The sequence below is a fragment of the Dermacentor albipictus genome, chromosome 1 (genome assembly GCF_038994185.2).
Source record: "Dermacentor albipictus isolate Rhodes 1998 colony chromosome 1, USDA_Dalb.pri_finalv2, whole genome shotgun sequence".
In the NCBI taxonomy this organism is placed as follows: Eukaryota; Metazoa; Arthropoda; class Arachnida; order Ixodida; family Ixodidae; genus Dermacentor; species Dermacentor albipictus.
This window is the reverse complement of record NC_091821.1, coordinates 48,535,384-48,551,926: the sequence shown is the minus strand read 5'-3', so window position 1 is coordinate 48,551,926 and position 16,543 is coordinate 48,535,384. Positions and strand designations below refer to the sequence as shown.

The 16,543-nt window shown below is 41.4% G+C and overlaps 1 protein-coding gene and 1 long non-coding RNA gene across 23 annotated transcripts in view; one reads left to right on the top strand and one right to left on the bottom strand.

Moving 5' to 3' along the window:
• Window positions 1-16,543, bottom strand: part of LOC135905719 (uncharacterized) — a 155,756-nt gene that overhangs the window by 8,106 nt on the left and 131,107 nt on the right. For all 21 annotated transcript variants that reach the window (XM_065436706.2, XM_065436700.1, XM_065436736.1 and 18 more), the window contains 6 exons: window positions 10,809-10,865; window positions 10,012-10,068; window positions 8,881-9,150; window positions 8,719-8,778; window positions 6,180-6,452; window positions 6,003-6,074 (listed from right to left, as the gene is read on the bottom strand). In XM_065436706.2, coding sequence (XP_065292778.1) covers window positions 6,003-6,074; window positions 6,180-6,452; window positions 8,719-8,778; window positions 8,881-9,150; window positions 10,012-10,068; window positions 10,809-10,865 — 789 coding nt within the window. The remainder of the gene's footprint in view (window positions 1-6,002; window positions 6,075-6,179; window positions 6,453-8,718; window positions 8,779-8,880; window positions 9,151-10,011; window positions 10,069-10,808; window positions 10,866-16,543) is intronic.
• LOC139046923 (uncharacterized) lies at window positions 211-8,162 on the top strand. Of its 2 annotated transcripts, XR_011506990.1 has the most exons (4): window positions 211-1,011; window positions 1,814-1,939; window positions 2,825-3,236; window positions 7,605-8,162. It is a non-coding gene; the product is annotated as an uncharacterized lncRNA (long non-coding RNA). The 2 variants fall into 2 exon arrangements; XR_011506989.1 differs by lacking the exon at window positions 7,605-8,162 and having other exon boundaries at window positions 2,825-4,071.

The following is a 16,543-nucleotide window of genomic DNA, read 5'->3' as shown; positions in this document are numbered from 1 at the left end:
GATAGGCGGGGTAACCAAAGTTTAGTTCCTACGCGGGCGGCCATGGCCAAACCTGAGCAGTTGACAATTGGCTTCTTCTGGAAGTATGCAGTTATTATTGAAATCGGAAAGCATATGTTCGCTTACTTCAGCCTGTTTATTAAACTGCATCGGTAAATATACACAGTAACAGTAGGAAAAAGTGCACTTATCCAATCACTCTTCTTGACTGATGCCAGCTATTGGCCAATAGCAACTGCATATGGGAATCAGCTATATTACGAAATAAAGCGTTCAGAAAAGACTGAGGAGCAGGCTTCTGTTGAAAAGAAAGTGTTTCAGAAAAAGGTGACTTTGCGTTGTGCTTGCAAGTTCCACATGCCACACACGACTGCAAAACTTGGCTGAGATGTCCACAGCAGTGTATGCTATTCGCAGACTGTGTTTTTTCACCAAGCCCAAGGGGTGGTTCAGGACCCCTTTAATATATAACCTTGATCTTGGCACCTTCTTTAGAGTTGAGACACGTGAAGAACAATCTTTGCAAACAATGATTACGCATGACATTTTCAGTTTGTGTCCACGCGGCCCTTTAAGTGCCCCTTACCTGGCCACATTTTAAATTTTGGTTAACACTAAGTTCTATGGCGCCATCTAGGGAGTGCTTTACCACAAAATTAGAGGAGCTAGGAGAAATTGAAATGTTGTGTTGCCATGCTGCAAAAGTTGAGCTTCACTGCCAGCGTTAGTGTGTTTGGTTAGTGCACTCTTAGAGGAGTTCAGAGATATGTTTACGCCAGGTCTAGAGCTCATTGATGGTCCTGCAGTCCATTTGCACATGCATGAAAATGCAATGCCACAGTTCTGCAAAGCACATTCTGTGCCATATGCAATGCGGGAGCAGCTGTCTAATGAAATAGACAGACTTGTTAAGGATGGCATTCTCTCATCTGTCGACAGTGCAGACGGGCCACGCCTCTTCTTCCGATTATCAAGAAGGATGGTTCCATTTGGTTGTGTGGCAATTTTAAGGTGAGTGCAAATGCTACATGTATCACAGCAGTACCCATTGCCAAAAATACAAGATATCTTTGCTAATCTAAACAGAGGTGAAGCATTCAGCACCATCGACTTGAAAGATGCTTACAGTCACTTGCTGCTTGACAAGGAAACGAAGTTATTAATCAGTAACACTCTAAAGGCCTGTTTTGATTTAATCGACTTCCTTTTGGTGTAGCCTCTGCTCCTGCGATTTTTCTGAGACATATGGATGGCATTCTGGGCATTCAAGTTCATTTGGATGACATGGTAGTCGCGGGAAAATGTGGCAACTGTGAGACGTTGCATGAAGTTTTCAGACGTTTCCGGCAACACAGTGTCAAGCTGGATCCGTAGAAATGCAAGTTACTGAAGTTAAATTTATGGGGCATTGTACAAGTATGAATGGTTTGTTACCTAAGACAGACAACACTGCTGCAATAGCAAAAATGGCAAAGCCAATCTGTGTTGTGGAACTATGGGCGTTCTTGGGCTTTGTGACCTACTACCACGCATTTCTAGGCAACTTGGCTGCTGTTCTGAAGCCACTGCATGAACTACTCAGAAAGAATGCACACTGGCAGTGGGGAACGAGACAAGATAATGCTTTCCTAACAACAAAGCGGCTGCTAGAGGAAGTACTACGATCTAAGTAAGCTACTTATCTTGAAAAATGATGCATCGTAGTGTAGTGTTGGCGCAGTACTAAACCACAGATTAAATAGGCAAGGTTGACCAATTGGGTTCCAGTGGCGAACTCTTTCACTGCTGAGCAAAATTATTTTTATTCCTGCAGACACACTCAGCTGTTTGCCTGTGCGGCAGGAGCATAACACGAAGGCTGCAGAAAATGACACACTCTTCTGACTGACTCTTCTGACACTCTTCTGACTCTTCTGACCTCAACACCTGTCCACAGTTGGTGAGTAACTTGGCTAAGATGACTGTTGACGATAGCAACCTCACGCAAGTGCGATTACATTCTGCGATTACATTCAGAATGGCTGGCCACGATACTTGCAAGCTACTCAGGAGCCATTACGTGCACATGCACAGGAAAGATGAACTGACGTGTAGTCATGGAATTGTGCACTGGGGCCATTGAGTGGTAATTCCAATGGATCCACAGCAGCCAATGCTGCGTATGCTGCATGATACACATCAAGGGATAATGACAATGAAGAACCTGAAACATTCTTTTTTCTGGTACCCAGAACTCAATTGGGACATTGAGAAGCTGGGCAACGCGTGTCCAACACGCATAGAATGGGGCAGTATGCCCCCTGTCCGACAACCCTTGCCGTGGCCAGACACAAAGGAGCCATGGTCTAAGGTTCATGTTGACTCTGTGGGTCCTATGGAAGGTCACATGTTAATGATTTCAGCTGATTCACATATGAAATGGATCGGGTTTACTGCAATGAAGACTGCCAGTTCGGCAAAAACAATTGAAGCACTGCAAACTACCATGTTCATCCGGTTCGGCTTGCCAAGGACTCTTGTGACGGACAATGGGCCGCAATTCGCGAGGAGTTCAGGGCATTTATGAAGTGCAATGGCATCGCTCATTTATGGACAGCTCCCTACAAACTGTAGTCTAATGGTCTGGCAGAAAGAGCGGTGAGGACTGTGAAACAAGGATCAAACAAGAACATATGCAGCAGTTTGTAAGCTAAGCTGGACCACATTCTTTCTCATTATCGGCACGCTCCCCTTCCAAATGGAAAAACCCCGGCTTCCATGCTTCTCAGATATCAGCCATGCTCTTTATTGCACAACGTCATGTTATGACCTTTCCCTTCTGCAGGTGCATGCAACAGCGGCCAACTGCTGTGCAATGACGTTTCATTAAAGAACTACGGAGCGGGTGACAAATGGAAACCAGGTGTGGTAGAGTCCACCAAAGGGTGTCGCGCATGACAACGGTAAAGAATGCAGATGGGGAGCAACATCGCTGCCACCTCGACCAGCTAAAGACCAGGAGGTCCAGCGTGAAAGGAGCAGCGGTCAAACCCGAGGCCCCTATGGAAGCACCATTGGCTAAAGGGAGCCAAAATGCGTTGGTAGACTTGGTCTCAAGAGTGCTACAGCAGTGATGGTCAGCAGTGATGGTCAGTCTCAAGTAGGCACCAACATTCAAACGCTGTCAGATGTGCAGGCCGAGTCCGAGGGTGCTACCAGCGAAATGCAAGTGACTCACTGCGCTGAAGTGACATTGCGTAAGTTGAAATGGAAGCCCTGGTCCCCCCGACCGCTTCACTCCTTAAGGGGGAAGAATTGTTGTGAATCAGCATGCGCTACTCACACGTGCTTATCTTGCTGGATTCACCGACTACACCTCTTGTTAATCGACAGTGGCTGCAGTGATGTCACGAGATAAAAGGCTATAAAAGCCACTAACCATTATAAAGCTTGTTCTTTGCCAACCGATTCACTTCACTTTATATTTCACTTCGTTTAGAAATTGGAAATATTTGGCCTTCAATTCTATATTTGAAGGTGATTCTTCTTGAATAATTGCGTTCAATTAGAAAATTTTGCTATTCAAGTACTGCTACTAATAACAAAATTTCACTGAATAACTTTCCCTTCAGAGCACATGTCCTATTTGCAGAATTGAAGCCAAGTTATAATGAAGTGATGCCCACAATCCCATGCTTAGTACTATTTTTGACAAATACGTCCGCAAGATCTGTGGCAAAAATGCATTGATGTTTCAGTGAACACTTATCAACACACCATTTTCTGCCTTGAATTTCTTGAGGAGATGGTAATTACCTGCATGAAATAGCTAAAGGTTCACGAGTTATCATCATCATCAGCCTGTTTTATGTCCACTGCAGGACGAAGGCCTCTTCCTGCGATCTCCAATTAACCCTGTCCTGCGCCAACCGATTCCAACTAGCGCCCGCGAATTTACGAAGTTCACGAGTTTGCTTTATGGAACACATTGCAATTGCAACGCTGGGCCAGGTCCAGCATTGATGTTGCAAGCATTAAATGTCATGTCGTATTTCAAAAGCATTGCAAACAACACCCTGAGATACCCAAGCTCCTCAGAGTCTCACACTATGACCAGCTCGTTTTTAGAATAGAGCTCGTGCAGCAGCTCCTGGAATTTTAGGACATACCAGCTATTCACCTCTCAATGTGCAGCACAAGCCAGCCAGAATGTAAAAGCATCAAAACTGCAGGGAGTGCTACCAGAACAGCAAAGTATTTATCAAAATATATATTTTTTTTAAATTGCAATGTGTATCTGTGCTTCACCAGATTGCAGAACCGCATTACTCTATGGCACGTTGGCCGCAAAGGTTGACTTGACTTATGATAGATAGCTCAAGGAGTTCTTGAGCTAGAACTTTTACTTTTGCAATGCTTTGCATGAACTGATGGAATGGGGAACATTTTGTATATTCTGAATTATCTTGGCTCTTTGATAGGGCAATCGAGCCTTGTCTATTTCTGGTGCACGCACCCGTACCAGCAAGTGGAGCAAGGAGGCACGAAGAGTAGTGGTGAACCGCAAGGAGGTGGCGAGCCAATAGCGGCACGCAAGTGGCACATGGGAGTATACGTTCATTGGCGACAAACTCTGAAACCTTGGGCGGCCTCGTGTTCGACTTTGGCTCTGGCAGAAAAAGAAATGCTTCGCATTTAAAAATACCTCAATTTTGCCCAAAAGGTGTATTTATTTGATATTTCGACTTAAGTTTATCTGGTTTGGACAAATTCTGGGAATGTTTTTTTATTTCACGAAATAAGGTTTGCATTCTTAATAAAAGGTCATTTTAAAACCTATACTATTTAAAAGATTTATTGCTATGTAGAACATTCAATTCTAAACTTAGTTTCCTCAACAAAAATTGTAAACAAAATTCACATGAACCAGGCATTTTTCTGATTAGGAAAATGCTAACTTGTGGTTCTCATTAACAATCAGCCAATGGTAAAAAAAACATTGAAGCTTCGGGAATTCTACCCAGCTTTATTTATTTTGTTTGCAGACTTTGGTACTACTATACTGCAGTGGTATCCTTGCACGATCACTTTGTGAGATATTTGTGTGTTCCTAGCATGCTGTCTTTGCATAGTTGGCACAGTGGCAGGATGCTGTGGCCCACAGATGCCGAACACGTCCGGTGCTATAATCTTGCAAAAGTGAAAGTATCTTTGCAAGTGACCACCCGAGAATACCATCCCTGGTTATTTCAGCTGGCATTAATAGAACATTTGTATTGCATTAATGATAGAAAAAAAAAATTGGCAGCTGGTGTGGGGTAAGGCTGATACAAAGATTATTCGTGTGCATTATATATAGTACTTTGATACGTGAATTTTACTTTAAACAGAAATGACAATGTCATCTTGTATACAGATTAGTTCTGTGCAATATTTCGGCCTTTCGTGCTTGAAAGCAGTACTGGTATGTTCAGCTGCACAGACGTCATATTTCCTTTTCTTGTAATTTGTTTTATGTAGCTTAACCTGTTCCTCTGATCAGCAAAATAAGCACACTGTAAAGGAAACACTATTTTTCCACTGTTTAATCTATGAGTAAAGTTGAAAGCTCTGGGGCAGTATTGGATGATCACTTTCAGTAATATTTTCACTGCCATGCCATTTCCTTCACTGCCATGTTATTTCCATACAACTTCACAAGTGATGCATCTGTACATACGTCCGACAGTGTTTTTGGCACAGTGCTAAGCTTGCCATCTTCGCATAGCGCCAAGAGGCTGTCAGCCATTTACTTTGATGTGTCCAGTGCCAAGTCTTGCAATATCTTATGAAAGTGAAACTATCTGCAAAAGTGATTGCCCCTGGTCCACCTGACAAGCCAGCGATGTTGCAACCATGTTGGTGGTTTGTGTGGCATATTACTACCAACTCGTGCAAACGATATATGGGCTGCAGGAGCGACTTGGATACTCCCTGTACCTTATACATCAAAGAATACAGTAGTGTGCATTATTCCTACTCACATTTATTTCTTGGTTGAAGACGGGTAACAACGTTCGTATGCTTTCAAGCACTGGTCTCTCCGGCACGTTGATCTGTTAACAAAAATGAGTGATCTCTTAGAATTAGGTTGTTTGATGTGTAAAGAGGCAGCTTTGATGCTTACTCTCACAGATTAAGCCATATGTTATTTTACTTACATCGATTTCCTCTTCTCCATTTTTTCCTGCCTTTTCTTCATTGCCTCCTTCTTCCTCTTCCATGTTTTCATCTTCTACATCTTGCTCCTGTTCCTCCTGCTCTTCATCACTGTCATCACTTTCTATGTCTTGATCTTCATCTAGTTTCTCATTGTTTTGCTCATTGTCTATGTATGTTCCTACTTCACCTTTGGAACGTTGTTCATCTGTATCACATTGCTCACAGTCTTCATATTCCCCAAAACTGGATTGGCTATCACTTTCTGCTGTTGCCTGCACATGAATTTGTTAACAAAAATTGAGTATTTGCCAGCATTAAGCTGTTTAATCTGTTAAAATGTGCCTTGTATGCTTCTCCCATTCTAAAGAACGAGAAGAAAGGCGGTTAACCGAGGGGCCCAATTTTTATTAGTCATATCATAAGAGGCCAACAAAAACTGACACCAGGGACAACATAGGGGAAAAGCGGCCCATACAACTTCGCAAGTGATGTATATGTATATACAGGGTGTCTACCAACCAGGAAAACCAGGAATTCTCAGGGATTTTGAGTAGTCTGGAAAAACTCAGGGAATTTGCGCCTTTATCAGGGAAAATTAGTGGTAATTTTATTGAAAGGGTCGAAAACCGCGGTAATGCTGGCTCGAGTAACAGACAGGAATCGTAATGAATCGTCTGTCGCCCTGTCGTCGGCTGGAGGAGTTTCCAGTGTACCGTCAACGACTAACTTTCGAGATGCCCGATAATTTGGATGGCTTTGCGGCACCACCACGTACCCAAATAGAGTCAATGTATCAGAACGACTGAAATTTAGGACGCATGAACCCTTCGCCATCTGATTTTCTAGACTTTTCGCCGTGACCGCAGGTCCCAAACGGCACTAATCAAAGCCACCACCACTGCCGTTTTGATGGCCTTGCCGCCTCGATCCGGCGCTCACGCACGCAGATCCGCTGGCAGTCGTAGCCACCACTGGGGCAACACTAGACCTAGCTGCTTCGACGTTCGCTATTAAGCTTCTTGCCAATGGGTGCCATGTTTTTCATTGAAAGAATTCGCTGCTGTCAGCAATGGTACTGAATGCACCTGTGTGGTCCTCGTGATTGGCTTAGAAGCTTGGAAAGCACGGGGCATTGCATGATGCCGGTTTCTGAAAGTCAGCTTTGCCTCTTTACAGAAATGTTACTTGATGAAGCATGTGCAAAAGTATTGCAGTGAAGCATAACAAAAGTGGGAAGGGGCTATTGCCACGGGACACAGTATGTATTCCTTAATTATACACATGTGCATCCGGCATCTCCTGTTGCAGTACAAACACCGATATGCCTGATACGTATACCGACAGGCCTTCAGAGCATTTTCAAATGTGTCTGTGACAGTTTGAGCCCTTAAGGGCAGTAAGTGACATGCATTTATTTTTTCCAGCTGGTTGATTTTTCGGACGTTTCTGCGGCCCCTAGGGAGTTCGAAAAATCAGACTTGGACTGTTCAACAGACCAAAAAGATGCTTCGAATGCTTCGAATGGTCTGTGGGGTGAACGAGTGGCGGAAGAAGGACAAGAACGGAAAGGACCTACGCATTGAGGAATGAACAGAAAAGGAAGCGTGCTGTCACCGTTTTGAAGGAGCTTGAGCTAAAAAAAAATTTTAAATAAAATAAAGTGTTGGCTGATGCCGAGATGCAGGTGTCCCTCATCCAAACCAAAATAAACTCTTTAAAGCAGTGAAACGCAACACCGAGGCGTCATGCGCGGGCTGAGAGTATGTCAGGATGGTTAAGGTTGACTTACGAGCTGTTGAGAGATAATCTCGATTGTGACAGAGTTCGGGCCTCAGACCACTAAGCTTGCTATCAGTTGATAGAAATAGCTCATATTCGAAAATATTTGCTTCAGTATGCATCTCCTTTTTATTCGTATTTGAGGATGTCTGACTCGATTTGTAATTTTTTTCGAAGACATTTTATTTGCTGTGCATTATACTAATCCCTCCTTTCTATTCTCTTCTTGAATAGTGTAAACACTACTCCTTAGTATTCAAACTGAATTAAGTCGGTTTTCTTAAATTTTTTTTCATATGCTTACTAGACAGTGACAGCATCGGGCGACATGGTTTCAGCACGTCTTGACATAAAACATAGTTCTGCGTCACTCAGAGAATTTTGCAAGGGCACTTGGGGAAAACCTGGAAAACTCGGGGAATTTGGAAATGTCAACTTGGTAGACACCTTGATATACCTCTGACTGTTTTTGGCACAGTGCCAAGCTTGCCATCTTCGCATAGTGCCGAGAGGCTGTCGGCCATTTACTTTGACGTGTCCAGATTCAAGTCTTGCAAAATCTTATGAAAGTGAAACTATCTGCAAAAGTGATTGCCCCTGGTCCAACTGGCAAGCCAGCGATGTTGCAACCATGCTGGTGGTTTGTGTGGCATATTACTACCAACTCGTGCAAACGATATATGGGCTGCAGGAGCGACTTGGATACTCCCTGTACCTTATACATCAAAGAATACAGTAGTGTGCATTATTCCTACTTACATTTATTTCTTGGTTGAAGACGGGTAACAACATTCGTATGCTTTCAAGCATTGGTCTCTCCTGCACATTGATTTGTTAACAAAAATTAGTAATCTCTTAGAATTAGGTTACTTAATGTAGATGCTTAATCTCACAAATTAAGCCATATGTTATTTTACTTACATCGATTTCTTCTTCTCCATTCTTTTCTGCTTTTTCTTCATTGCCTCCTTCTTCCTCTTCCGTGTTTTCATCTACATCTTGCTCCTGTTCCTCCTGCTCTTCATCACTGTCATCACATTCTCTGTCTTGATCTTCATCTAGTTTCTCATTGTCTTGCTCATTACCTATGTATGTTCCTACTTCATCTTTGGAACTTTGTTCATCTGTGTCACATTGTTCATAGTCTTCATATTCCCCAAAACTGGATTGGCTATCACTTTCTGCTGTTGCCTGCACATGAATTTGTTAACAAAAATTGAGTATTAGCCAGCATTAAGCTGTTTAATCTGTTAAAATGTGCCTTGTATGCTTCTCCCATTTTAAAGAATGAGAATAAAAGCAGTTAACCAATGGGCCCGATTTTTATTAGTCATATCATAAGAGGTTAACAAAAATTGACACCAGGGACAACATAGGGGAAATTACTTGTGCTTAATAAATGAAATAAAGAAACGATAAATTAATGTAAATGAAAGTGGATGAAAAAACAACTTGCCGCAGGTGGGGAACGATCCCACAACTTTAGCATTTCACGTGTGATGCTCTACCAATTGAGCTACCATGGCAACGTTTTTCCATCCACTTTCTTGGGTATTTATGTGTCCTAGTAGAACCCTGGGAGTGTAAGCCGCCCTACTTGCAGACCTTGGTGGCGGATGTGGAACATCCTTTCTGCCGCTGGCGTCACGAGAACGTGATCTTTTTTGGATGAAGGCAACCGGTCAATAAACCCACTCATGCTACCTGAAGGCATCAATGTTGCCGGATTCGAGACTCTCGTTATGTAATAAATGAGAAGAAAGGTGGTTAACCGAGGGGCCCGATTTTTATTAGTCATATCATAAGAAGCCAACAAACACTGACACCAACGACAGCATAGGGGAAATTACTTGTGCTTAATAAATGAAATATATAAACGATCATCCACTTCATCCACTTTCATTTCCATTAATTTATCGTTTCTTTATTTCATTTATTAAGCACAAGTAATTTCCCCTATGTTGTCTTTGGTGTCAGTGTTTGTTGGCGCCTTATGATACCTCCCATTCTAAAGGAAGCATCAGCGATTAAGTCATACGTTGCTTTACTCACATTGCTGTCTTCTTTGTTGAGGAACGGACTTGACCAGCCATTACTTATTGTGGTTTCCTGCACATGTATTTGTTCATAAAAATTGGGTGACTGCTACTATTTAAGACTTCATGGATGAAAAAGCCAGCTTAGGCACGCACTTCCTTTCGTCTTGAATTTCCCCTCACCAGGCTCTATTGCAAATTTCACTGGAAATTGTAAAGAGCTGTTTAGGGAGCATTTTACCGCAATAATTTTTCAAATCAGTTTGTTATTAGACAAAATAGGAGACATTGAACTGTGTCGCCATGTGGCCAGCAGCAAGCATTACAACCAACATAGACACACGCTCCCTTTGTCACAACTAGCATCTGCAAGCGACATTCCTTCCCCGAATTTTCTCATACTGTAGCCAAGGGAATGCATCAAGTTTATGTCACGAGCCCTGCCTCTTTTTCTTCTCTTTTTTTTTTGCTGCACAGCGCACTTCCAGTGGCAGTGTTGTGAGTTCTGCTTTGGATGATTCATCGTAGTCAGGTGCCATAATCAGTGACGTTGCAGGTGGCGTGTCTGATGTAAAGACATCTATGCGTGCGACCTTGATGCTCCAGCATGAAGTGGGGTTCTCTCAAGAGGAAGGGCATCTAGGCTTTCGTTCGTATGTTCAGCTGATTTTGTGTTGCGCAGCGGTTTGACACATTACAGACACAATCATCAGCGTGTGACCTATACACTATGCTTGTCTGTCTGTAATGTCCAAACCTGGTGAGGGGACCTTTAAAGGAAGCGTATGAGATGAAAGCATGTGTTGTACTTGCATTGTTTTCTTGTTCTGGCGAACTTGAACCTGGACTGCATTCCATCACAGGTGCAGCCTGCGCAATAAATCCTGCTTTGTTACACTGCCTGATTTGTAATGGGCACTTCATTGTAGTTGTTGGATTACCTTTTCGTAAAAGCAGTATCATGCATAACAGTATAGTATGTGTATGCAGAAAGAAATAATCAAGCTCATGTGAACTGGGCTGTCCTGTTCTCTAGGTATATTATATGAATGTATCTAATTGTTCTTGCAAGGTGGACATTAGCAGACTTGACTGACTTTTTTTTTGTCCTTGTGCAGTTAGGAAAACGTAGCTGTTAGCTTATTCCATAAGAATGTGTGAATATTCAAAACTTTCAAAAAATGAACAGAATAATTATTCAATTCAGTCTTCAAATTGAATAGTTAGTATTTGTAAAAATGAATGTTTATTGAGTAGTTCTAGAATAATTCTAATCTCCGAGTGCATCTGATCAAACATTAAATTAAAGCACAAGTACAATAAAATTCATCCTGGCAACCATGAAACATGAGAAGTTATGTAGCTGAGCATGCTCCATTGCTCAGGGAACCAGGCTCCTTTTTTTCGTAACCACGATTATTCAAATCTCTCCAAACAGTTCTGGGTATGCTAAAGAAAAAGGTACCGTCTGTGGATCTATCGTTCGCACCATAGATCCCTCCTTATGACATAAACTTGCCAACATTGTGTGTTTTATAATAGCGAAAATGGCTGTTCCTATTTGAAAACTATTCTAAACATATTTGGCATTATTTAATTTGTATTTGATTTGGTCAGAAATTACTGTTCGCATACCCATAGTTGTCCAATTAGCAGCTGTCCTTCTTGCTGCCTGCGCACTGCTTACAAGTAGACAGCTTCAATATGTGTGCCTGTGGCAGTAGACTTCATTGTACTTTAGATGTGACCTTGGCTTCATTAACTACTGAGTGAAGTTCGACCTTGGTCCTGAAGTTGTGGTTGCCAAGAGACATTCCAAAATGAATAAATTAGTACTCCCTGCCAAGAGGTGCCTTTATTTTGCATTGAATGATTTTGAAGCAGTGGTTCTGGTTGTGCTCACGTCATTTTGAGCAGTATTGCATGAGTGTAGTTGATATGTTTGGGCTGAGAGCAATGAATCTCCACTACTGCATAGCTATTGCCAGTAATGGTCTATATTAGTTGCTAAATAGTTCTGCATTGTACTACTAGCAGTACTAACAATGATGTATAGGGCTTTATGAGCCAAAGTCACAGCTTGGCTATCAGGCACACTGTAATATGGGACTTCAGATTTATTTAGAGCATCCAACATCCTTTAACACGCACGCAGAAATTTTGTAGACGAGCATCCTTGCACTTTGCCCTCCTGTTAAGAAAATCACTTGAAGATGGTATGTTACTGGAGAACAGGACACAATAAGACCATGCCATAAGTCAGGGAAGAGGATATCTATTAGAAACTGCCGCCCTATTTTCCTAGTTTAACATATTACGTTCTTAAAACAGATAAAACATGTTGACATAATTGGTTTTCTGAGCCTAATATTTTGAGAAAAGCTCGGCATAAGTTCAGGTGTGGTTTTTATATTATCGCTCAAGTATATTAAATGGTACATGATTTTTTAAACTCAATCAATTATGTGTTCACACTGGTGCTGTGTTTATGAAGTTCGGCAAAACATTCAACAAGGTGTATCATAGCAGGTTTACTCATAAATTGAGTTTTATCCTTAACATTTTCATGTGAAGTCATAAAAATGGATAAAGGTCCTAACCGTCAATTCACTATCATTAACAAATGTTTTGCCCATATTGTTCCTGTTGATTTTAGTGTTTCGCAAGGATCAATCCTCAGCCCTATCTTATTTATGTTTATGAAGGATGGATAAAAATATTTCAGTAAAGTTGAAACTTTACACAGATAACTGTGTGATATGTAATGAAATGAATCCAACAAGTGATTGGATTACATGAAATTTCTTAAAATAAATAGTTGTTTCATGAAAGCAGTGGCAAATTTCTATTACTATGACAAAGCTGTCTCCATGTCTCCATTTAAGAAAAAGAAAACCTTTTTTCCTATTTTGGTAATAATTTTCTCATTTAGGTGGCAAACTTTTAAGTGCATTGCAATGTATACAACTAATAATCCTTCTCGGACAAAACATAGATACGTTCATGGCTAAGTATGGTGCTCGTCCTTGAAGTGTTCGTGAAAGTTCTTGTTGCTAGCTATATATTACATATCATAATTTGTCCTCCTCATTACACTAAAGTAAATGTCAAATTAGAAAGGTTTCAAAAGAAAGCTCTCAGATTAATTTATAATTCTTAAGGACAAACTTTTATCTCTCAACTACTAATACAAAGTGGATTACCTTTTGTTACACATTGATATCATTGATTTCAGGCATGGTGCAAGTGCTCCCTGTAAAATAGTTTGTTCACCCCATAAAATAATTTCTGTAAGTATGTTCTGACTTTCCAAGAACATTAATTTGAACAGCCTTTCAAAAGAAACTGTAACACAAGATTTACTGTCATGTTTTGGAATGCAGCTTCTGTCTTTGAACATTCCCTTTATATGCGCATTTTCCTTTCTTTACTCTCAACTTATTTCACCTGCATTGTATTTGACTGCACTTGTTAATTGTGTCAAACTTCTTTGGGAATTAAGAAGTTTTAAGACAGACACACTACCTGTTTCTAGTGTACAGACTTTTATTTATTGTCTGAGTAAATCATTAGTCATTTATTTTTATACACATGCCAGTTACTGCTGGCATTTAAGAGAAAGTCTGCTAGGTAGTTTGCTCTTTCTCATAAGTGACATCAAATTATAACCGAGAAAATAATTTCAATAGGATTGAAATTGGCAAATTCGTAATGTACACCCGTGAGCAAAAGTATACAAACCACAGGGCTGAAGAAACAGAATTTATTCGTAATTAACGCTCATAAATGGAAACTGATGAGTGCACTAGAAACTTAACAAGACCAAGTTTGGACTGCAATCTTCAATTTTGAGTTGCATTCACAGACAGTGACGAAAATTAGTTTCATCGCAAAATCGCTGGTCCGTATAATTTTGCTTGGGTGTACATACATTTAGTTGTTAAACCGAGTTCATAGAGGGAGCACACTGACAATAGTGTTGCAGGGAGAGTACTCTTTCTTTAGCTACATCATATCTGCTATGATGAAAATTTACTAATAGTTAAAATTGTTGCAGATGCCACTGGGTACAGTTACTGCTGATTATTGTCATGGTGGCAAAACAGACTATGCTCAAAGGATTGTAAAGTTCAGCTGTGCAATATTTATGTGTACATGGGCATGCGTGCGGGCTTGTGGGTGCATACACGCACGCATTCTGCTGCAATGGCTTAGTGACCGGCTATGGCGTTACTGAACTCGAGGTCGAGGGTTCGATCACGGCTGTGGCGGCCACATTTGACGAGGGCGAAATGCAAAAATGCTAGTGCACTTAGATTTAACTGCACGTACATCAGGGAAACACAGGTGGTCAAAATTTATGCTACAGCTACCACAGATCGTGGTTTTGTCATGTAAAGTCCCAGCATTTTATTTTTGTGTAGCATTTTATTCTTGTGTATGCTGAAACTGGTGTCAATCTTTGAATTCATTCCAAATGGATATGCCTTGCTAATTTACTGGCTACAATTTACAAATTGCAATTTGTGTTGCCAATTAAGTAAGTAGGTAAAACATCAATCAAATTTTTTTTAATGCAATCAATTTTTGCGCTAGTAGTGTCCACCTCATTGAGGAATCAAGCTCAAGGCAAACACACAATGAATTCTGTATGCCCCAGCCTAACTCTCATCTTTCATATACATTGTGAATGACTCTACAACGTGAAGTGAAGGCCACTACAACGAATTTGCCCGTACAATGAAGGCTGCAATGTAGGTGTTCCTGACAGCAGATTTGTTGGTTTACATTAAATAGATGTAGAAGGCGCTGGCACTACCCTCCTTAGCTGAGCCACCACTGAGTTGCACTGCGCACTGTGTGTAAGAGTACGCAGGAGGACGTGGACACCTCCCCATGTCAGACGCGCAGTCTCGCGAAGATGTTCAAGCGAAAATGGTATCGCACTGAATGCCGTATTTGCCCAGTTTTAACACATGCTTTCTTTTCTTTTTTTCAAAGAAGATTGTTTTGAAAATTGCCTGCACAATGTAAATGGACACAAAGCCGCATTTACAGTGCTCACAACAGCCCACCGTCTAGTACAGTATAGTCAGAGTGAGTGTCATCGCCATTGTTTTCACAAAATGGTGATGGAACAAGTTCTCACATAGGATTATGGCAATGACGACACGCCGCTTTCTGTTTTTGATTGCAGAAGCTCATTCAAAAGTTAAGTTATTTTATGTGCTAAGCTAGTGGCAACAAAGTTGCGTCGCATGTCTTATGCTTTTTGGAGAATTTTTTTAGCAGGCTACCACCACCCCTGAAAAGAATACTCCTCTTTTGTCCAAAAGGGTGAGGAGATGGCCTCTGTCAGATATCGAGTGTTTGAGAAAAAGGTGACTTTGCTCTCCACTTGTGAATCCCACACACCAGGTACGAAGGCAAAATTTGGCTCAAATACTCACGGCAGTGTATGTTATATGCAGAATGTGTTTTTTCACCAAGCTCGAGGGGTGATTCAGGGACCTTTTAAGGTGAATACTTTAGACATTGGGCAGAATTGCAGCCAATGCAATTATCCTGAGAAATTTTAGTTCATACATCTGTTCACAACTACCACACTGCAACATCTAATTCTAGGTTGTATAGTGGACCCATAAGAAAGTCTCGTCTTCCATGTGTTGTTATCATTATTGCAGTGAAGTGCGCTGTAAGTTGTCAGCTTGAGATTTGTCCATATGTTGGGAATGTTATTGTTGGACACACCCTTTGAAACTCTCTCTTTACACTTTTTTTCTCTGCTAGCTGTTAGTGCTAAATGTGCTTGCCAGTGTACAACTAGGGTGCACGCATGCAAGGAAAGTTTCAAGGAGATTCAATCTCAAGTTGAAGTCAATCAATGACAATGTCTTCCTGATCGAGAATGGGGGGGTATTCACTGCGAACGGCACTCTATCACCTCACCCATTGGTAAGTGGAGTAGAAGGAGCGTCGGACTACTAAAATGTTTTGCTGAGCTACCTTTGCAATTAGCCCACATTCTCAGACTGCACATACCCATGGGAACAGACCACATATTACGGTGCATAACCTTCAGGATCGGCCTGCATTTTTAGGTTGGACATATCCAAGGAAACAGCCCACATGTTTAGACTGCACCTTATACAGTATCAGCCCATGAAAGAGGCTATATAGTCAGGTACAACTTTAGAAAAAAGGGGAGGCCTCACCCAGATGACTGAAGCGTGACAGCCAACTGCCTCCGCGACTAAAATAGTCCCGATCAAAAAACCGTGCTTCTACTATGTGTAATTCTTGGTATAAATAAATACTTTCATATTCTGATGATTGGTTTGGTAGAGCTCTCGTGATTGGAACGCTACAGCATATACCAGATTGCGAGATAAAAATAACCCTGTACCTTCTACAACGCTGCGTGTCGTCTGCTTTTTAGCTTCATTGCAAGGAACGAAAGAAGAAAGAGCAGCTCTGCATGGCTTTTGCACTGGTTTACATGTACACAGCACATTTACTACTCTTATTCCGAGCTTAAAATGAATTAA